Source organism: Strigops habroptila, chromosome 1 (genome assembly GCF_004027225.2).
Source record: "Strigops habroptila isolate Jane chromosome 1, bStrHab1.2.pri, whole genome shotgun sequence".
In the NCBI taxonomy this organism is placed as follows: Eukaryota; Metazoa; Chordata; class Aves; order Psittaciformes; family Psittacidae; genus Strigops; species Strigops habroptila.
This window is the reverse complement of record NC_044277.2, coordinates 124,657,399-124,681,628: the sequence shown is the minus strand read 5'-3', so window position 1 is coordinate 124,681,628 and position 24,230 is coordinate 124,657,399. Positions and strand designations below refer to the sequence as shown.

The following is a 24,230-nucleotide window of genomic DNA, read 5'->3' as shown; positions in this document are numbered from 1 at the left end:
GGGGACGAAAAAGAAGAAGAAAAAGAAAAATACTTCTATTAGACTGTGCTTCCACTGTCAAAATGTTTTTGGAAATAGTATTCATACTCATACATTAAAGTGATAACAGGGTAACTCATAAAAGGACTTTAGTACAAATGACAATCAATGTTTCAATTTTTTAATGCATGCACAAACTGAATTAGTTGCTTCACTTCTCATGAATTCCAGACTGATATAGTGGAATCAGAAGTTTTGCAAAGGATCAGGAATGTTTGTATTTCACTGACGAATATATGAGTTTCTAAAAACAGTACTTTTTTGAGAACTGTGCATATGTTTTTTTAAGCTGATTTCATAAACAGTATGCCTCAAATTTATAAACACATGATTTAAAAGAACTCTGTAGTACACTATTTTGAAAATTGGGACTTACTGGTGTCAAAACTGTTTCTAAATAGGTATTGTATACAATACATACACAATTTATACATTTCTGTAGGTATTGTATAGGAGCTGCGTTATGCAGCTCCTAGCACAACAGATTTTTGATGCAGCTATCTGCAGTCTCTTCAATGTTAGACACACAGTTAAGTGCAGTTAACTAGAGATGAGATTCTCTTCCATTTCTGGATTCAGTTGGATACAACTTGACCACCTCTGTCATAGAAGGACAAAGAGGACCCGTGCAATGATCAGTATCTTCTCATAAAGGACGGTTGTTCAGATCAGATGCCTAAGTTTAGGCTGATTTTGCTGTAAAAGTAGCAGATATTTTGTAATCCCTGTTTTTCTCCACAGTTCTGTAACACATCAGTTTCAGAGTAGTTTAGGATATTACTACAGGATTCCACTTTAAAGCATAGGATTCAGAATGCATGAGGATGTAATGATAATCACCGTAAAAACTGCCCTCTGTCTAAACCCCTTGAGTAGTATTACTTAAATCAATAGGCTATCAAGCACCAGACTGCTATAAGACTTCCATTCTGCTTTTCTGTGAATGGAGTTCAAACATTTCTTGGTTCATTGTAAATTAGGACAGTAAATTTCAACAGTTTCTGACATCATACTTATTAATTAAGGGAAACTTTGAAAGACAAAGTCTTTGTAAAGATGAATTTATTAGTTTGCTTACTATGCATGCAAACTTGGGAGAGGGAGAGAAAGGTATAAAATTTAACAAGTGATTTCATAAAGAGGGAAGAAAGTATTTTTTCTGTCCCATGCTGAAGTATTTTGATAAACATAACAAGTGAGAGTCTTTCAGCTTTTCATCACTGTTTAGAATTTTGACTGGTGATTTTTGCCATGTAAAACCATCTTCTTCTATAATAGAACCGTTCTTCTATCATAGGATCATAGAATCATAGAATCATAGAATCATAGAATCATAGAATCATAGAATCATAGAATCATATCCTGGGTTTCTTTACTCAAAAGCACTTAAGCTGACATGTAAGTTCTATCACTGACCCATCCAATGCAAGTTTAATATATTGATTTTTGCTCAAGTGCATGATCCACGTATTTCTGCAACAGTAGCAGTTGGTTTCATTAAAATACCCCTATTTGTGACTTCTCTATATGGTGAAAATAAGACACAAAGTATGCTTTAAATGTTTTGGGGTTTTTTTTCTTTTAGTGAACAGAACCAGTCTCTTCATTTCTTAAAAATAAATAACTTGACCTTCTTTAATCCTAAAAATATACCTTTAGAGATATACATCTTTATTAAGTCTAGAATTGGTGAGTTATATTGAGGCAATATTTGCCTGGCCTGGCACTCCATTAAGGCATTATTCATGTGCAAGACCCAGATACTCATACATACATTGTTTAACTGAATTAACACATTCATGTTCATTAAATTCCTTTTTCAAATGGTAAAACCAGAAACATTCTTTAACAAAATTAGCAAACATGAAATATTTCCCAAAGAGAAATGCCATGAACTAGCACATAAGAACACATTATATATTTCCATATTAGATAACTATTTCATGACCAGATCAACAAAAGAACTCTTCCAAGTTCAAACTCAAGAATGGTTATGAAGAACAGCATACTATGACTGATTGTGACAAAGGCAGATTTGTATTTATGTTACTTGAAAAGTGGATAAATATGTACATATGTGAACAGAATGCATATACTTCATATATTTATAGGAAGTTTTAAGAAGGAAAGAAAAATAATGAAACTACCAGTAATAGCATTTTACATCAATTTTTCAGAAATATAAATAAGAACACAAAGCATGTAATGCTCAATTGTAATACGGATTGCTAAGCTTCCTAATCATATTTAACACTGGAATTCTACATACTATTAAATGGAAATTTGTACAGAACTCAATAGCAAAATTCCCATTTACTTTAATAGAGACAAGATTTAACTCTTGGTCATAGCACAAATTACTTCATGGTTTATATTCAGAACAGTTACTTTCCATAGAGCACAAAAGAGTAAACACTACCAGTACGATCACAATTCCTGTCAAAGAAAAGAAAAATTGCATCTCAGCATATTCCTGAATGAGATCAGAATCTGGACTGTATGGCTTGGACCATTTCTTTCTCCAAATGTACACAGGGTCCAGGGTCACAGGTTTGTCCTGGGAAATGTATATATATCTCTATAAAGAAATTCCCACAAACATTCTCACATAAAGATGCCAAAGCAATAATAATGTGGAAGTCTCCTCTGCTACCCATACATCAATGTGAAAATTATCCATTTGTTTCATTCTTACTTAGGTTTTGCACATTTCAGCAAGACAGGTCCACAACTGGAAGTTGTTTCAAACTTCTCACTTCTTGAAACATTAGTGGAGCGTTTATTGGGACTTTGAAGAAGCTGTTCATGATGTTGTGCATATTTGGAAGCTGACCCATATCTGCATTCACAGTTTTGACACAAAAGCATGGAACCTGGGGTGTGAGGGTGGAAGAGGGAAGAAAACATTACTAGGAACGATAATTCTGAAAGACACAAGATGAAATACTGAGTTCTTCTTTGGGCAGCCTTCTTTTAGGCATGAACTTGTTATAGTTGCTAGTTACCTGCATGCTGGGGGTAAAGTATGCCACTATGCACAAAAACAACCCAAGCCAAACCAAAATAAAAACAACAAAAGCTATGAGCTTTGTGTTTATAGGAATGAAATACCCTTGAACCATAAAAAGGGATCTCTTTATTCCATAGAGATCAGTGCCTCAGAGAAGGCTAGAATTAAGGCAAAGACAGGCCTGTGTTTACAGAGAATGTCTCCTTGTTTCCACACTTTTAAATGATAATGAATCATTTTAAACAAAGCCCTGATCCTGTAATTTCTTAACTGCATGGAGGCTGCCACTCAGGTTATCAAGATCCTTCAATAATAAGATCTGCTTGCTAGGAATAGGGCCTGAGAAATTTTTATATATTCTACATATATGCCTATATGTATTTGTGCGCACGCACACACACACATATACACGTACATACATGCACACACACAAATTTATAAATATATGCATATATATGTACATATGCAAAGAAACAAGATTGAAAACCATGTCAGACTTGGAGTGCTATCCACTTGTCAGAACCATTTAAACTACTATCTACACAGTCATATTGAAACTCAACTTCAAGATTTTTTATTTTTATGTACAGTTCATTTTTTTTTCTCTGGAAATAAAATATCTAAATACAGACATACCGTAATGTTGTATATGTATAGCTTTCAACAAGACTTTAGCTGAATAAATGCTTTGTACATAGTTTTGTCTTTTAATGGAGTTTACAGCTACATTGATAAAATGGATTCCTCATTTCCTTGATTGTTTTTAACCAATAACAAGCAGAGAGACAATTACAAGTTAATATTAATAAGCAGCTCAAATAACACTGGTTAAATTATGTACAATACAAACCATTCATACAAATGAAGACTAGGATATTGAATTTGTTACAATATTTTGTAATAAAGATAAGACAGCCACTTCTAACTTACATGTTCTCCAGCAGGCATTTTCCTCCTTAGTGATTAGTTGCAGAATGTTTAAGTACCTTAGCTGGCCTAAACTCAACCAGGTTTAGAGAATCAGAGATTAAAGTGTCAGATATAAACATGAAACCAGAATGTCTGCTCACATGTAAATTCCAAATGTTTGCCCATCTTTACCAATCACAGGCTTGTTCCATGGAAAAAAAGCCACCTAATACCACCTCGAATGTGCCTACTGTATGCTGGAAAAAAGTCACAATGCTTTGCTGTGTTCATATAATAAGGAATACTGAACTCTAGACACACATTTTTCCCATTTTAACAAGTATTTACTCCTACAGTAGTGTTTACCAGCACAGCTATTCCAAGCAATAGAATGCATGAGTGGGGGTTATTGATCAGCGTGTACCCAAAGGACTTTCAAAGAGATTTCCAAAACAGTCTGCGTTAGAAACCATTCTCTATCTAGTTAATCCATTTTGCTTGATGACAGGTTATCCTGAAACCTTACATGTCAGAAAATGAAAGCTCTCTTAACAGGAATCTCAATAGATGTGAGATGAAAAGAGTGTGTGTCTCTGTGTATGTGTATGGTTTTATTTCAAATCCATAGTGATTTACAACTAGATTGATACATGGAGCTGACTGGGCAAAAATTACATTAGATTGTTTTCCACTAACATATTTGCAGCCATTTGCAGACATCAGCAGCAGTAGGTAGACACATTCCAGGCAATAGATGTGGCCTTCCTCCTCGAGGTTACAGCCCTGTCAAACGACCTCTTTTATTCCCCAAGCTTCAGTCTCAGACACATGTTGGTCCTCACCCTGATGGGAAGTAGGGTGTGTCACTGTGGTAGTTGTAATCAGGACACACCTTCTGTACTAGTTTATAATCTGTACTATAAAAGGAAATGTAAATACAGATTACTTTAAAGGGCTTGGAGCAAAGCCATGACACGTGGCTCTGGGTCTGCTCCTGATAACAGGTTTTTGAAGGGTCATAGTTGCAGAGTGTGTTCTTGGTAGCCTTGTCAACCTTTTCATACTCAATTCGACAGTTAAAGGACTTGGAATCTTTGGCATCAATCACCGTCTGTTGTGCCAAGTCAAATTCCACTATTTTTGTAGGGGGCACTAGGCTCACAGATACATTCCCTTGACCAGTGGAGTTATGCCTGAAGTAAACGCTAAACGTCCCATTGCCATGGTCAACAATTTTCCCGGTTATTAACAGATTTAGCTTCACAGTCTTGATGTTGGAATGAAAATCTCCCCAGCCAAACATTTTCTTAAATTTCCCAGTCTTGACGATGGGCCGTCTCTTTGCTCTGGGCCGAGGCTCTTGCAGGTCTGTGGAGTTCCTCAGCCAGTCCCAGAGATCTTGCTCAGAATAAGTTTCTGGGGCATCGTATCGCAGGTCCAAATCTGTATCATTTTCCTTTCCACGAAAAGTCTGTGACAGCAGTCGGCTGATGGACAAGTCTTTGCTACTTTCTGTCCATATGTGCTTTAGTGTGGATTTGGAGCTTCCTGATTTTAGAAGTTCTGTTTTTCCTCCATTTGTTAAATTTGCACAGGTAACCTGAAAAAGAAAGAAAGGAAGAAGAAAGAAAGGATATATTGAGATATGCAACACAAACCCCATCATTCCCACCTGAGACCAAAATGATCAGATTTCAAAATCATAGTGGATTTTTTTTTATTTAATTAAATTATATCTCTGCACTCGGTAAAACAGAACATAAATGTCTCTTTTCCTCTTCTTTCCACGTAGTTATTTCTTAATTCTCGTTTGCCAGTCTTTTACACTGGCCTTCAAATTTAATCCCAGCCATTCACATTATTCTTCAGCCTGTAAGTTAGTTCTGTTGCAATGCCTGCAAGTGATAAGTATGTAATGAATTACTGCAAAAACAGCCTGTATGTGGCTTTCATTGGACATTTCTCATTTCCAAGTGAAGTACTCTTACATGAATATTCGCTCTGGAAAATGACTGTATCTTCCTCCATGAGAGTCACATTCATTTATTTTTGCTGCCTCTAGAGCCCACTGTGAGGGTGCTGCCTTGGTGGTGCCAGCCAGGCCATGCTCAGAGTCCGTGTCATTATAAATCTAATAATAGCAATATAATTTCCCTACTCCTTTTATGAGTACATATTGGTCTGTGTCCATGACTAGGACCTTCAGTCACAACTACAATATAGATAATAGAATAATGAAAACTTTAATGAGTTTTGCGTTGGCAACTCAACATACAGTGTGCTGCACCTCACTTAATGCAAGAGGAATCAGTCTTTTCTTATAGTCACTTATAAATTTGCCTTTTCTGTAGCTAGTATGACATGCATTTTTCCTTCCACGCTTTACTTCTTTTTTCGCATCTTCCTTCCCAAACCAAAAAGTGATATGTAGAAGACAGAAAGCCATTTATGTACTTACTTAGAAGAAAAATAGGGCCACCAATTTAAAAGTGGTAATTAAAAAATTCTGCAAAACTACATTTTTAAAAAGACAAGATCTTGCACCATGTTCCTACAAAATCCTAAACTTCAGACAGCTTTTCCACATAATTTAGTGTGAGAGTAATTTGTCTTATTTATATTTTTTCTCTTTGCTTTAATTGTGTGGAAAACAGAGAACAGATGCAGCCTCACAGCTGTCTGACATGCAGCACTGCTAGAGAGCTCTGACAGAGCGTAGCAGAGAGGGCTGGAATTGACAGAGACAGCAGTGGATCGAAAGGGACTGACAACATCCTTAGTCCCATTCCCCTAAAAATTCACACCAGACACACCGCCGCATCTTTTAACATTTGACTCCTCTGAAGAGGCCATGAAGTTTCTTATTTTTCTTTTCATTCCTACAAAGGAGATTCTGAATATGCCTGGTTTATTCCTCTGTGTTCTGGCTCTGATTTACATGCTTCTATCTCACTTGCAGTTATATTTTCCTCTTCACGTAAAAATGAATTGAGTATATTCCCAACCCACGAAACCCATTGGAAACCAGCTAGTATTTAAATCATGTCCCCTCCCTACTGGTACAACTGGAGTTTTATGTCACAGAGGATATCTATCACAGCATGACCTTTTCATTTCCTAAAAATCATGAAATAGAAGCATGCTTTCATTAACTTTAGTACTTTTTCAAGGTCAGTTGAAGGTACATACATAAAATCAGTCTAAATTGTCTTAATACTCTGATCAGATAGGAGGTATGTCCCCAGCCTTTTATAGTAAACAAATAGGTAAACAAACCTGTCACATCCCACACTATACCTCTCCAGTGCATTTCAGGTTGGTGGACCAGTAAGGGTAATAGGTAAAATACAGGGTTTATTTGGGATTTTGCCAGAGATTATTTCCTCCTCTTTTGAAAGGAAGTAAGGATTAAAATGCAGACTAGTATTTTGATAGCCAGTTTATAGCTGCATTTTAGCATCAGCACAGTGAGCCAGGAGAGAAGCTGTAATGAAATGCACTGATGGTGCACTGGTTAATGAAGCAGCAATGAAGAGGTCACAGTGAGAAAGAAAGAGACTCAGAATATAGTTTTGCTGTGGCATATGAGGAAGGAGTACAGAATAAGAAATGTGGATAAAAGGAAAAATGTGCCTGGCTAGCATGAATCTGTCGGCCTGGTATGAATCTAAGTAGTTAGCTAGCAGAGCTAGTATACCTGTAATCTGTAGGTAGGATACAGATTGCTTACCACTATATTTTTCTTTGTTCACAGCTGTTTCTCCTTTGTTCTCCTTTCTGTATCCAGTGATTTACATTTCATAGGATTACAGTACAAATTCCATGTAACAAGATGTAATGGTATAAAAACCTTTTAAAAAGAAGGTTTCAGATGTATAAAACTGAACACCCAGGAAAGGAAGGAGGTATTTTCTTAAATAGTTGCTGACTGATCCAATACAAGTGTTTTTTTGAAAGCCAGTATATTTCCTGAAAATGGATGATTCAGATTCCATGCATGCTATCCTGCTTCATACCTGATCTAACAAATACAATTGATTGTTACTATCATTGATTTTGAAAAACCTGAAAGACCTCTGGTCATGCAGTTAGCCCCAAGACCTCTGTGATTTTCATTGTGGGTAACAGGCTGCATTCCTGATTAAAGGCCCCCTCCCCGCCCCACCCCAGTCAAACGTCTGTGTAAGCACTAGAAAAAACAGCCCACAAGGGTTAATAAAAAAGCTCCAGAATTCATTCCTCTTCACTAACGTTTCCCAGCCAACTGCTTTTTCATATACTGCTAGTATACTATGTGCTATAGAAAGTAGCTATATGTATCCTCAGAGACTCGCACACCAAATAATACATAGCGTTGCTGTGTAATAGAATTTCTGCAAATGCAGCAGTTATTTTCACATGAACTAATCCACAACATTCTTCCATCTCTCTTCTTTCCAACCACAAGGCTGCAATAATACAGGAGAGATCATGCAAATCCATGAGATTTTGCACTTAGTGGTGTGAAAACTAGCTTACTGAAACATAGATCTATTTTAGTTGTGCATGAAAACAAAGTCAATTTAAAATGGCAGCCCAAATTCTATGGTGACATTTTTTGTCCTGTCTTAAGTAGATTTTCTGTACTGTATTTTACCAGTTGGTACTGTATGGAGGTACTGTACCTTACCAATTAGCACTGTACTTGTACGTTTCTTCATAGCAGCTCCTAAGGTGCTGTGGTTTAGATTTTTGACTCAAACACTGGTAGCATACTAATGTTGTATCTCTAGCTGAATAGTGTTTGCACAGCATCAAGGGCTTCTCTGTTCCTCTCTTGGCCCCTCAAGTGAATAGATTGGGGGGTGCACAAGAGGTTAGTAGGGGACACAACTGAGCAGATGACCTGAACTAACCAAAGGGAGATTCCTTACCATATAACATCATGCTTAGCAAACAAAAGATAAAAAGAGGGGTTTAGTGGGATTAGCCATCTTTTGCTCAGGAACTGACTGAGCATCACTTTACCCATGGGAAGCAGTGAGTGTTGCCTTTGCATTACTTCTCTTCTCTCCTCTTCTCCCGTTTACCCTTCTTTTATTAGACATTTTTTTATCTTGAACCCCAATTTTGCTTGCTTCTATTTTTCCTTTCCTCTTCCCTTGCCGCACTGGGGAAGGGGGAGAAGGGAGCTGTGTGGTGCTTAGCTGCCGACCAGGGTTAACCCACAACACCACTACAGGACAATATTACTGTACTGCAAAAGGGCTGAGAAGGGGGATTTCCTCCATTACTGCATAGCTAGAAAAGTGGTTTTGAATTATTATGATGTCAGAAGTGTCCATATAGAACAATAGTAGGGAGCAAAAAGATTTAGAAACGCTTATCCAATGCTACAAATGCCAGTGGAACAGCACTCAGTAAGCCCAGCAGACTGACCTTTGGTTCCAGTCTTGTGCTTTTAATGGAAAGTACGAATTTCCACTACCTTGTAAAGTTTACTGATACCGTAAAGGTACCAGGAGCTGACTGCCTGGTAACTCATTTCCAGTGAATAATGATAAATTATTATTCTATTTCTTCTTTTGCTTCTAGGATGGAGCAAAGACAGTGGTTTCACTGGGCACAATACCCCAAAGCATCATTAAAAAAGACATAGGAATTGATTTGTAATTCAGTTTTTACTCCATCATTTTTACATTGTCGTGTATATTCTTTTTTGACAGTGAAGAATTTTTTACGATGATGCTTAACATCATTAAATGTATTTTTATGAATATATGCAGTTCATTTAGGACTAAAGGATAGGCAGTTTATTTGTCTCAGAAATTTTTGAGTTCTTTTTCAAGATGCTGAATCCTTTGTCAGGTCAAACCTGAACATTTGGAGCAGAGAAAAGTTGGAAAAGCATCTTGGGAAGCCATGAAGGCCTCAAGTGGTGATTTAGACCCCCTTCTCAGTGTAAAATCAACCATAGTTATTTGACATTAATTTAAGACTGATTAATTTGAGATTTCAAAAAATAGTCATTCAAAGAGGTACAGAATGCCTCTTGATTTCTCACTCTTTTTCTTTTATTCTAGCTCTATTACAGTTCATTACCTATAATTACAGTATTGGTTTAGAAATTATATATTTATTCCTCTGAATGTATGACTACTTGAGGGCAAATGAAAATGTAAACAAACAATCTAACACTCAAGGTAGAAAATCTCTCTCTTCAGGTAAATAACTAATCAAAACCAAGATTGGCTTTGCTGGCATAGCACTATCAGAATTTGGCAGCACTGTGTTTGCACATGTTTTGCATAAAAGAATTCAGAATTTTCTTTCCTCTGTCAGATAGATACAGCATGGGTAGGAGAGTACTGATGGACATAACTATAAGCTGGACCAATATCAAGGTAGGACAGCACTCAGAAAATTTTAGCTGGATTGTGTTTCTTCATATTAATCCTGTTAATGCAATGATTGGATGAAAATCTGGACATACTTTACAGTTCTACTTTTGATCTAATTTTCTTCTATACTTGTCTTAATTTTCTTCTATACCTGTCTACACACTGTACAAAGTTACTAGTGACATGGAAATATTCTATTCAGTGAATAATTTCCAGACAAGTCAAAGCCAATATTCTATAGAAATCTGACCACAAACTAAAAAAATGAGAATTAAAGTTAATGGAGATAGGATTATAACAATAAAACACAGTGAAGGATTTGTACCTGTTACAAACTGACACTTCAGAAAGGGAGGATAACATGGAAAACGACATGGATTGATATTTCGTAGAAACAGACCCCTCTGGTTTTAACTTAAAAGCCTTTTTGCTACATGACATGAAAAGAATAAGGATGTAGGTTGGTTATTCAAAAAATGCAAACGCAGATGAATCTGATAAATGGAACAATAAATCCTGACTTACTGTGTCAAAGAACACAAAAGGAGCTATGCAAGGTCAAACCAAAGACATTTAGAAAAACATCCTGTCTCCAATAGCACTTATAAGAGGTGCCTGGAGAAGAGCATGGCAAGCATATGATAGTCCCCTAATTTCTTCTCAGTTGTCAAATATTTCTGGTTTCCTCTTCTAGGTATTGTTTCTGCATATGTTTTCTGTTTCTCAGTAGACTGCTCTTCTGTGTGTTTGTCCAGTCTGACCTTTTGTAAATTTTTAACCTCCATAATTTCCTTCAGCAATGATTTCCACAGCTATATTCCCTCTCATTGTTTTGAACCTGGCTCCTGTCACCTTCTTTGGAGAACTCTTTGTTCTCCAGACGGAAAATTCTCTCTATACAAATTTCACATGCTCCTTCTTGCTTTCATTTGCTGCTATACTTTACATATTTTTTCTACAAATATCAGTGAGTGCAAAATTTGATGATTTCTAGCCTACTTTTAGCCTACCAGAATATGCCTCAGCTATATCTATTCATAGTAGTAAGCAAATATTGATCACTTTTCCAGCCTTGAGTACCAGCCTCCTTGGTCACACAATCTGTTGCATAGAAGCTATTCTATACCTATTCCTTTGGATTTTCTTTTTGTCCTTCTCTGAAGCCTCCTTGATTCTACTCCCAGTTCTATCTTTAGGATGGGGAGACCAGAATGGCACACAGAAATCAAGATGTGGCAGAACAACGGTCTTATATGGTGGCAAGTGGCTTCCTATTATTTGTTTGCTCTTTTTTCTTGACTAATTCATAATATTTTATTTGGTTTACATCACTAATGAGCACTGAACTGATGCTTGCAGAGAACTGTCATAAGCCCAGAATCTCAATCGCATTTATATAATGAAGCTGGGATTTTTTTTTCCCCATGTATTTCACATTACATTTACTACTACAGAATTTAATTCCTTAATTTACTGCCTATTTACTAATCCTGGTAAGATCTTTCTGCCATTCCTTGCTGTTGGCTCTTATCTTCTCTACTCTGAAATATTTTATCATCAACAAACTTTCTCACTCACCTTTCTCGGGTCATTTGCAAATACCTTGAACAGCAGAGGTCCTTCCACAGACCCTGCAGAACCTGTATGGTGACCTCCTTTAATGACTGACCATAAAAAAAGCAGCACCTTTAGTTTTCAACAATATTTTGTAAGCTAATCACTTTCAAGCACAAAAAAAAATAAAAATTTTTGTCACACAAAACCAAAGGGAAGGTTTGGTTTGCGGTTTTTTTGCTATCTTAAAGCTAGGAAATTGAACTTAATACACACTGTTACAGCAATTTTTGTGTAAATCTACTTTAGCATCGTGGTTTACCCCACTTGGCAACTAAGTACCACACAGCCACTTGCTCACTCTACCCCTCACCCCCAGTGGGATAAGGAGGAGAATCATGAGAAGATAAAGCCCTTGGGTTGAGATAAGAAGAGTTAAGTAATTAAAAAAGAAAATTAAAAAAAAAATTATAGAATCACAGAATGGTTTGTGTTGGAAGGGACCTGAAAGATCATCTGATTCCAACCCCCCTGCTATGGGCAGGGACACCTTCCACTAGTCCAGGTTGCTCAAAGACGTGTCCAACCTAGCACTGAACACTTCCGGTGATGGGGCATCTTCTACTTCTCTGGGCAGCCTGTGCCAGTGTCTTATCACCCTCATAGTAAAGAATTTTTTCCTAATATCTAATCTAAATTTACCTTCTTTCAGTTTAAAGCCATTCCACCTTGTTCTGTCACTATATGCCCTTGTAAAACAAGTCCCTCCCCAGCTTTCTTGTAGGCCCCCTTTAGGTATTGGAAGGCTACTGTAAGGTCTCCCCTGAGCCTTTTCTTTTCCAAGGTGAACAAGCCCAACTCTCTCAGCCTGCCCAATAACAACAACAACAATAATAATAAATGATAGTAGGAAAGAGAGAGGAATAAAACTCAAGGGGGAAAAAAAAGTCATGCTCATTACAATTGCTCACCATTTGCTGACCAATACCTAGACCATCCCTGAGCAGCTATCAATAGCACCTCCCAGCCAAGTCCTCCCAGTTTATATACTAAGCATGAAGTTCTGTGGTATGAAATATCCCTTTGGCTGGTTTGAGTCAGGCATCCTGTCTCTGCTCCCTCCCAGCTTCTTGTGCCCCTCCTCACTGGAAAAACATGAGAGACTGAAAAGCCCTTGATCAGGTTAAGTGCTACTTAACAACAACTAAAACATCGGTGTATTATCAGCATTGTTCTCAGACTAAAGCCAAAACACAGCAGTGCACCAGCTGTGGAAGGAAGGAAGGAAGAAAATTAACTATATCCCAGCTGAAACTAAGACACTGAAGATTCATAGAATCAGCTTAAAACTATCATCTGTGTTCAGCTCAGCTTTGAATTATTTATTTTTCTTGTTTTAATCTATGAGCTATCATGCTTGTTTTGAATGGCCCTTGTTAGAAAGAAAATGTGGCTATCTGAGCTTTTTTCGTCATTCACACAACAGAGGTCATGCAAGACCAGAAGCTGATAGAAATTCAGCTGATGACAGCTTACATAAATTCAGTGAAACATGAACATCATTGAAATTAGAGTGCCTATATCAGTTGGTATCTTTTTGAGATCTGACTAAGAATCAAAGACTAACTAGAAAATTTTTACTCACGGAAAGATGAGGACACTAATAAAATAGTAGATATACTGCTTTGTTTAGGAACATTATAATTCTTAACAGGTGTTGATTATAAAATATTAAGATACTGCAGCAGGCTGTTCTGCAAGAGAAAAATAACTAGCAAAAGTTATAGTTTTACAGTGCTCTTCTATACAATATAAGTTGCCTGTTATAAATAAGTCTGAAAACTAGCAAGTCTCAAATAATTTTCAGGAAATGCAAAGGTTATAAAACACCTTCAATGTTTGATTTCTGGTGAGAATACAGAAGAATTACCATGTCAAATTTTAATGTAGGGTCTTATTTCCTCTTGCTTGCATTCATGTTGGCTGTGGGCTAAGCTGTGACAGTGCCACAACTCCTGGGAATGTTAACAGACTCATGAAGGAAAGTGGCGGTCTGCCACCACATGTTAGGAAAGAGTTAGAGCATGTTCTGTGCCACCCACAGATCGATTCATTCACCTGAAATTCAGGTCTTGGGTCTAAACTATTTGTCTAGGCTTATTCCATAATGAAGAGAGAAACAGAATGACCCCCTCTGTCTCCATGAGGTATTGATGAACCTTCAAGGATTGAATAAATCATGCAGATTGGTTCTTCATCCAGATGCCTAACGGTCAGCAAGAAAAATCTGACCTATAGTGCATAGTTTGCCCTGGAGAGGAAACCATGGGGAGATGTTCTGGTCATGTTCAAGTCCACTGCTCCCCATATATCTGTAAGCATGCTCAAGCTAGTGCTGTGTTACTCATTCAGCAAGGTGTGCAGACTTCCTAGTATTGTTCCTCTTTTTAGATATACAAAATTTCCCACCTGAAGTTTTCCTTTCAGAAACAGTGTAGATTTGTACTGTTCTGTTGTCTTTGGGGTTTGATTAAGTCACACAAATCATTTTCACAGGTATTTAGAGTCTGAAAGACTAGGCTTCTTGAGCTTGTTTTCTTCACTTGCAGCTACAAAAATGTTTAGTAAGCAGGCTTTTAAAGTGTTTAGTCATCTAAAGATAGATAGGCACTTGAAATCAGTCAGTCTTAGACTGTAATTATGGAGACATTTCTTCTGGTAGTAGTGCCCTAACTTATATTTTTATCTTGTTTCATTCTGCTTCACTTTGCCAGTGCTGCCCTCTCAGCTGTGCCAGTACAACTGCTTTTAAGAACCCATGACTGTCTTTTTCCTTTCATGAACTTCCAGAGTGAGTATCAGACCCAGAATTAAACATCCAGGCTCCTCTAAATGCCTGGAGAAGACTTGAAATTTTGAACCAGAAATCAAAACCAAAGATCCAACACAGGAAGTGATGAAACGCCAGCTCTAAGAAATGTTCCACCCTTTCCCTGGAAAGCAGGGGTGAAGACAGGCACTGCTGTCACTCTTGCTTTCCAAAGAAGGAATCTCATTGTTTTTCCTTCAAAGATGTAGCTCCTAGAGTAAAAAGGAAGTGATTGTTATCGTCCATTTAATTTAAGAGCTTGAGAACACTAGCAAGTGAAACCAAAAGTCCATCTAGTCTTCTGCCATGTATACAACAATGGCCAAAAGTTGGGTTTTGACAAGGAATCCAAAATCAGGGAAAGAATATACTATGTCTGCCAGAAAATCTTTCCCATCTTCAAGCTTTTGCAGAGGAAGGACTTCTTAAAGTGGTTTTGTGGCTATAAATTTAATAATTTTCAACAAATATCACTTGGTAGAACTTGCCTGGCTTTCTCTTTCAGCAAATGAAATACTCTGCAACCAGCCATTCCACTTCTTAAATTCAGATTGTCTGAGGAACCTTCTCCTTCTGTTTCTTTTGAACAATCACCTCCTAGCTTCGTTTGATGCCACTGACATTCTGGTCCAGCAGGCCACAACAAAATTTAGTAAGGCAGCAGCATTTTTCCTGTGGGGTTCAGTCAGAAGCCTGGATACTTAGGCCAGGCAAAGCTTAACTCTATGGCTGGCACTGGAGGAGCTTCCAGGTCAAAAAAAGGCAATGTTGTCTGAATTATAGGTACTTTGAGAATTAAGCGGTCAATGGGCAGCTTAAAACTGTGGGTTTGGAATGCATACAAAATGCATGGACACTCTCATCTCAATCTATGGCCAAATCCTGACCCACCACTCAAGTCAATTATGAAAATCTTAGAGAAGCAGAAGGATGAATGTGGTGTGCTATTATGTAGCTTGTTTTCATTTTCTTGCCTAGTTAAGGCAGAACAGAAGGTGTTTGATTTGTAAAACATAACTTCTCTTCAATTTAGAAAACATTATACTATCCCATATAATAGTCTGTGAACTGAAAGACGAAATGACTGACAATACACTGTGAAAATCTTCACATTACAATTTCACAGTTTTCTGCTTTTTGCCTTAAAAGTGAAGGTATTCAGCCCAAATATTTCTAATGGTGGAGATGCAAGTGAATTTATAAAGATTTGGAAAAGGATTGAAATATAACTGTATGAAATATGCTATTAACTCTTGCCCTACGTTTTACATTTTTACAAAGAATTTAAACTAAACTCTTGAAGCCTGCTGCCTATGTTGTCATTAAAAATTTTTTACTTCAGTGGATTACGACTTTTGAAAATTCACCCCATCTCTGTTCAGTGGGGATTAAACTTCCATGCAATAAACTAAAGTGGGCTAAAAATGTCTAACAGTTTTAAGACCCCCTATATTATGCCAGTAGCACAGAGTGCTGCTAACTTTGAAATGAAAGTCTAGCTAGGTAAATAAATTTTGTCAAGGATCTATTGTTCTCATTCCATATTCCTATAAGCCTCCTTTTATTAATTTTAGTTTGCCATTTTCTGCATACATGTAGAAAGTAATATTAAATAAAATTAAATTTTATATGAAAGGCCACAGAGCAACATTTTAATCAAAATTTGCACTGCAGTTTGCTTTATATATAACACATGGAAGAAAATGTCCATTTTCATACAGGTAGACATACCTTCTGAAGAGGGTGAAAAAGACTATCATGTGTGATATCCTGGTACTGCATAATGGACAAAGCCACCATGCACTTTTGACATGCTTTTTACTATTACTCATTTTCTACATACAGTTTCAAATCATCCACAGCTAATGTAAAAGTCTAGTAATATTAAAATATTCCCACATTTTACCCAAATAGTTTGTTGCTTGTGTGTCTGATACCATATTTTTCCAAAGAAAAGAGTTAGAATATTGATTTCATTTTCATTGATTTCATTTCATTGAGTCACTTTCTACATAGCTATTCATGGGTGCATTCTAGAAACCTGAATTTAAACGAAGATGTCTTTTGAGGAGATTTAACTCCCACTGATGTTGGCAGAGTGTACACTTCCACACAAGAAATTGTATATTTGTATGAGATGCACATGAAATACAAAAAAGAGTTTGCACAAGTATAAGAAATTCTATTGCAGAAGTATAGATTCCTTTCATTAAAATTGCCTGTTGTTCACTGTCAGTTATTCATTAATTACAAACAGCTAAATACTTCAGGAAAGGCATTTTAAAAGCACAGAGGAGGCCATTCTAAGGTTCAAATGGAGTTTGGCATAACAATCCTAACTTTTATGCCTTCATCTTCACCTCCTGCCCTTGTCAGATGTGCATACATTCTCTTCAGAAGTCTTCTGTGATCATAAAGAAGGTTTCCCTCTCTTTGAATTTCAGCCAGAAACAGCAATATATTCCCTTTCTAAGTGCGTGTGCAGGGGATTTAATAGGCATTGATGATTCAGTCAATCAGTCAATTGATATCAAAATCTATTAAAATCCATCTCTAAAGAAAGAGGAGTGTTTCTTTGATGTTGTTCTGGTAAGGAAGGGAAAGTTTAAATAGCCATTCTATTGCAAGAGTAGACCATTTTTATTGAGATTCTTTTGGTGATTTTCTCAAGGTCTGCTAATTCTTACAGGGGTCTGCTCAGCAGTAAGCAATATGTGGTCACCAGCTTGCTGGGCAAGCCAAGTGCTGCACATTGTTTTCCTGGCTATGATGTACGCAAATATATTGCAATGCTCCTAAAGTGGAAAAATGTCAAAGAAATATGGATTGTCCTATTGGAAACTAGGAGACATCACATGCTCTGTATTTATAAGATCCAGGCAAAATTTATTCTTGATCCAAAGCTGAACATGACTCAACTGTTACTGTACATTTGCTAAGTCAGCATGCAGGCAGACCAAGTAGCCTCAGAAAAAGTACTACCCTCATTTTCTTACATAGTTGGTCTTTCTGTGACTCCGGATAGAGATATCACAAGAGACCTATTATGTCATTAAGAAGAATACATTTACTTAGTACTAGAAGGTGATACCGTACACCAATTTCTCTACCTCTTGTAAACCAGTAATATTCATTCAATATAGTAATTCTTTGTAATGATTATTCCTGAACTTGCACAGACCAGTTTTTAGGTCTATAGTACCATGCTGAACTGATCCAGACACTCATTTGAGACAACTAGCACAGCCAAACCAGAGTAGAATACCCAATAGAAAATCAACATTGTCTGTGCCTGATAGTAGTCTTGTATTTTCTTCCTGCAATAGTATCACACCTAATTAAAAGTGAAAATTAATAGCCAGCAGGATTAATCAAATTTCACATGCAAATATCTGGCTCAAGAGAGCCATGGTCCAATTGCTAGTACTATCACTAAGGTCATTAATTTAAATTGAGATGAGTTACGAGTCCTTTGGGCATTGACACATAAGTTGAAGGAGGTTATTCATTGCTAAATTTTTCACAGTGAAATGAAAAACTTAGGAAGAAAATACTTGAACATTGCTTCAGCATACCAATTTCCAGGATAATAAGCAGTGCTTGAGCTTGTAGACGAGGAGTCATTTCCTGTAACATATAGTAGTTCTGATGCTTTAAATTCATATTACAATGTACTGAAGCAAGTTGAACACGAGACAGTTCAAGGTCTAGCAAACTGACATCTTTGGGATTATACTATGCTGACTTCTGCCAAGCACCTTCAAATTACAGAAAGACTTTTTTTAAACTAAGACTTGAGCATCGGTTTCATAAACCCTTCCAGACTTCAGAAAAGGTCCAAACATTTCTAATTAGCAAGAAATATTAACTCATCTTATGAACAGAAATACTGGAGGCCTATAGCACTGGTTATACTAGTGCAAATGCAGTGCATTCTCAGTTTGCCATTTCTTCAGGTCACCTCAGAGCATGCTCCAGTATCTTGATCTATAACTACATTTCTAGGCGGGTGACTAGAAGAAATGTAGTCTTTACAGGCAAATTATAATGGGCTGCTGTACACCTATGAACTTTCTTTTCTCCAAGTGCTGATGGCTGAAATATTTTAAGTTGCACAGTAACAGAATGACTGCAGAGTAATAAAATAGTCATGGCATTATATTACTTTTCTTACATAAAGAATAAAAACATAAAATTTATTGTTCTGACCTTGTATCACAAGGACTTCTCAGGTATGTAAAAAAAGCCAACTGGCCTATCAAAATGGACTTGACTTAGACTATAATGATACCTGCAAAGTGTGGTTTCCAGAAGTTTTTTGAAATTTAAAGAAAACACTGGAGTCTGAAAAATTAGGATGGAATACTTAGAAGTTTGGGCTTTACTCAACAGCATGTTTTCATATTCTTAAAGTATAAAAAATTTAGGGTTCAGGGAGAATCAGGCATTATTTGTCCCACACCTGCATGATTTAGGAAGTGTAGTGCTACTGAAAATGGACAGAGAAACAGGAACTTTCCATACCAAGTTCCAGAGAGCCTTCATCTTTTGATACTTGGTGTCCATTCTGCTCTGACCTTAGGCTGTTTTGAGTGCCACCACTTTGACTGCACAGAATTATTTGTGCCAATTCTTTCTGCAGTTGCATTTTCACAGCCTCCTGCATGCGAAGGATTTCAGGGGAGTGATTCAGGCAGGAATTAAGTTATTTGCCTTTCAGAGAATAAACATTTCTTCTAAGGCAGGTCAAGATCACTGTATATTAATATATTCCTATGTGTGCCCAAAAAAAGCAAATAACTTCTTTCCATTGTCTCATCCTCTATATCTATGTGGCTGAGCAGCAGTACAAAACAATTTAACCTTAGCAAGCAAATTTCATTTGTTACCTGCCAAATGCTGATACAAAAGATAACTATGAAAAAGCAATAAAATCCTCATTCTACGGCAGTAAGTAACATGCCTTCGCTATAATACACTTGCTAAATAACATTCAATGAACTCATAAAAGCATTTAATTTAAATATAAATGCTTAGCAGTTCCATTTTTCAGGGAGTAAATGACACTTTTGTTTCTTTTAAATGCATTTGCAGAATAGAGATCCTTTCAAAATCCACAGCTAGTGTTATATATTATTACTATTACTGCAATGCTCACAGACCCCCCTGTGGTCAGGGTTAGGGTGTACTAGAAACTCAACTTTTATAGCCACTGCCCTAGAGAGTTTCCTCAATGAAACAGAATTCGCAAAAGCAAAACTTAAAAAAAAGAAATATTGGTGATGACTTTACTCTGTTGCAGAGCTAAGAGTTAGTACAAATCTCTGGACTTTTCTTTGCAACATCATATCCAGGATGTCCCAAAAAAGATTGATTCCAATAACTGGTTGAGATACACAATGCCACTAGCTGTTTTACAAAGGATGCAAGCTCAAGGAAACAAAGTCAGCTCAGAAGTAAGTTGTGTTATTGAACCCACTATGTCCATGTCATCAAGAAGCCTGAAACCCACTCACAGAGCATTGAGAGGTCCCAGTTTCCTCTAGGATCATGGACATCCGCCCCCAGTAATAACGAATGTTTGACTTGTTCCTCCAACAAAAATGATAGTGAAAGTAATCATACAAACATAATCTGTCTTCCAAAATGTGAATCCCCCATCTTATACTTCTGTTGTCAGTCAACAGCAGCTCTGGGTAGTCCATAAGTTACCTAGGGAATAACAAGAATGTTTTCCATAGTTGTAAATTTACTTATTAAAATACCAATGATATCATTTTTATAAAGTTACTGGAAAACGGCAACATCTTACCTTATTCAAGCTATTAGCCTTTTAGAGCGTTTTCTTTCTTGATTTGCTGTATAGATAGCTAAGACAAGGGACTGTAGAGCAGCAAGAAAAGTCCAGTCGGTACCTGTTATAGATCCTTTAAGCATTTATCCACACACTGAAAAATTTGTGTGCATTCATCTTACGGATTGTTGCTAAAATATGGAAACATTTTCATCTTGTGGAATATAGTAACATCCTGGATAAATTAATGGAGCAGATTTTCTAATAAATTCAGGTTTCTGATGGAGCACAATATATACACAGATTTGGTCTAAAAGATATCATGTTTACAAGAAAGACATTCTATCACTCACCAGTTGCAAGATAGTATGAGAATATCAAGCCAGAATTTACAGTTTTGCTATATCATGGTAGTAACCCTAACCAAATGCCTGAAGCCTAAGCCCCAAATCAAAACCCTAACTCCTCATTCTAAGCCCCTGACATTCAATCTTTCACCTAACCCCAACTCGAACTTGTTTGGTGCCCAAGAAGGAGAAGAAGGGCAGGGGTTGTATACGTAATGCACAGAACTCAGATACAATACACTTTCTCTAAAACTACTCGTGCATTTTCAAGTATGATCATGTACTTTGAGTAAAGCAGATTCAGATCCTTTGCCAGCTTCACTGACTACCACTTTACTAATTTTTCAGCAGATCTATGACAGATTAATCCATCTGAGAAGCAACCACATATATTTAAAATTATCAAAAAACTGTCAGTTTTAAATTGCAGGTTTTCCTGCATTCCAAGCACTTACAATAATCTTTGACTGCATTTGTTGTCCAAAATATGATTTGATATCACTCAAGATGAAAGATTTCCAAATATATTAAGAGAACACGAAAAGCCCATGCAGAGAGACTGCAATTTTCCAGCTTGTCCTTCAGTCCAAAAATGGCAGTACTTTTTGTTATGGGGAATGGCAGTAATGGTTGCATGGCAGCGTCTGTGCCTGTTCAATTACTGCCCATTCTAATCAGATTGCTAGCAAGGGATCATTAGGAGCTTGGTGTTTATGATGTAAAATATCTACCAGGAATTGGGTTTTGATCATCACTTCATTTTACATCTCTTTCCCACTAACCAATGGAACAAAAGAGTGTTAATCACTCTTGACCTTTCCTGGATTTGAACTAGTAACTTAATTGCTAATCCCTACTGGGGGACTCTGAAGTACACTATAGAGCCCCTGAGGCATGCAGCTTGAACCCCCTGTGTTTGACACTGGTTTTAACCAACAACATCATCAAGAATATGCTCAGACTTGATAATGTTAATTACACCTTTAGCCATAGTTTCCAGAGGAAGTATAGATGAAATAGATATTTAGCTAGATGTTTAACTAGAAATATTAAAAATATCTGCTGAGCTCTAGATGATTCTACATGAATCAAAAAGTGCCTCTAGCCAAGAAGATCTTGCAGCCAAGAAGATCCTACAGACTCACGCTACTGCACTGTCAGTTTGCTCCTAAGAAATGCACAACTCTTGGCAATTAAAATTCTTAAGGGGTCGAGTGAAAATCTGTTAGTTTTGGCTTGTTTCAAAATCTTCCCCAGATGGTAATATAATTCCAAACCAGCTGAGATTCATTTTGTGTTGAATTTAATTGCAAAAAAGGATCATACAGCAGAGATGAACAAAAGGTTTTCCCCTCCTCAAATTTCAAGCTACATCATGAAGAGCTTATTCTTTGAGGTTTTTTCTGAATATGATTAGCTTATTCTAACTTTCTTGTCTCTAGATCTAATCTTTTTCCTTCGTTATTTTCAAATTTATATTCAATTATATTTTAGACTAACATTTACTAACTGAGAAGAAACCTAGAAGTAAAAGTCTACCATGCACTCGAGTCCTATTGCAAAGCTTAAAACTGAAAGAACATGGGGTTCTACCTGCACATTGTCTGCCAAATTAAAATGTCATTAAATTGATATCAACTTTCCTGTAAATGTCAGTGCCTAGTACTGTTGCAGTCTGTCATAGTTTCATGCTTTTTACATGTGTATGTCAATATATATTGCCTTTTTTCAAGATTTAAGATCATACTTGTAACTAAGCTTAAAACCACATTTCTGCTTTAAACCTGCCTGTTGAAGACTTCTCTATATGGGTTACATTTATTTTTCTGCAATATTTATAGCACATCATCATTGCAAACTGGAAGCTTATTGTATTTGGCATCGTGCTGAGCTGATGCAGCTCTGTGCTTTCTGGTTCAGGATACAGCTTGTGCAGTTTGATGGGCTACTCGCCACTCAGGTTGCACCTCAAGGGGCAATAAGAGAGCACTGCTTTTCTGGTATACAAATAAAGTTTATAATAAGAGTTGACTGCACTTTAGTGGAGTTGCTCCAGAACTACACTGGAATGAAGGAAGTTCTAATCTACTCCACACAGTTACTGAATAGCCCAGTCAATATCAATTTACTGAAATGAGTAATTAATGTTTGTCAGGACTGAGAACATTTTCCCTTCCCTGCTGTCTTGGTCATACTGGGGCAGGCCTACACAATTAACAAAATTTGTTTTTAAATTAATATTTTGGGCAAGTTAAGCCAAGAAATGAAAAAAAACCTCCTGCAAATTGCCCTAAGATCTCAGCAAGAGACACATATGGGTCCCCAGAGAAAGCTGACTGAAAAAGTGTTTTGTATTGTGATGGAAATATTTCCTTAACTAGAAATTTTCAAACTTTCGCATAACAAATCACACAACAATCTCTCTTAAGCACTTCAAAGAACCAGCAAAACACAGCAAGAGCCATGAAAAGATTCAGGACTTTTGAACCATTCCTAGCCCTCTTGCTGTTGCTGCAGCTCCTCCAGAAAGGCAGCTTGCCAGCTTCCAAAAATAAGTCCTCTGCACAAGGGGACTGAGGTATTGCATGGACTCAGTCAACAGGAACTTGTGGCCAGTATGCCAAGCCACCTGTTCTAGGGGGGATCAAGCCATGAAGAGGGGTTGAATTCAATTTCCTTAGCAATTCTTTTTTCATGCTACTTCCCTGCATTTATCAAATCTCTGCCACCTGGAGAAACTCTCTTTGTGTCTATCAGAGAGAGGAAACAACGGAACAGAATGTGTATCTCCCCATCCCCATACCAGACTGACACTGGAACCCCCTAAGTAACTGCTACAGATCTTACAATAGAAATACACAGTTTTCCTGGGAAGAAGATGAAGAAACTTCTGGCAGATTAAAAAAAAACAACTAAACAAACAAACTTTTCCTCATTCATTTTTGTGAAAATTAATTAAAACTTTAGGGTCTCCAGGGGGAAGTTTCTATCCATTGTTGTCTCATATTATTTAGCACACTCAGATGTTTGCAAGAACTTAAAACTGTTCACCAGCAAACCCTGTTCTCTTTAGTTATTAATACAGCCAAAAGACAATGATCTCAGCTACATATTAAACAGCAAATTATGCTATAGACAAATATATGAAAACCACTTTCTTTACTTTGCAACATAGAAAATAATACAAATTTCTTTCTGTATTTGGGAGAAATATTTAAATGATTAATTGCTAGTGTTGACCATTATAAAATGTAACATGGAAAATATATATTGACATGAATTTTGATTTTTTTTATATTGAACACAACATAAAAATCGTATCTTGTTC

General features: G+C 36.8%; 1 protein-coding gene across 6 annotated transcripts in view; it reads right to left on the bottom strand.

Annotated features, from left to right (window-relative positions):
- Positions 1–1,689: 1,689 nt before the first annotated feature.
- The window catches only part of NXPH1 (neurexophilin 1), a 141,553-nt gene continuing 119,012 nt past the window's right edge, over positions 1,690–24,230 (bottom strand). For 5 of the 6 annotated variants that reach the window (XM_030505367.1, XM_030505373.1, XM_030505382.1 and 2 more), the window contains one exon: positions 1,690–5,558. In XM_030505367.1, the coding sequence (XP_030361227.1) occupies positions 4,797–5,558 (762 nt within the window). In that variant the 3' untranslated portion in view covers positions 1,690–4,796. Of the gene's footprint in view, positions 5,559–20,277; positions 20,353–24,230 lie in introns of those variants that run through there. The other variant, XM_030505399.1, reaches the window with a different exon arrangement.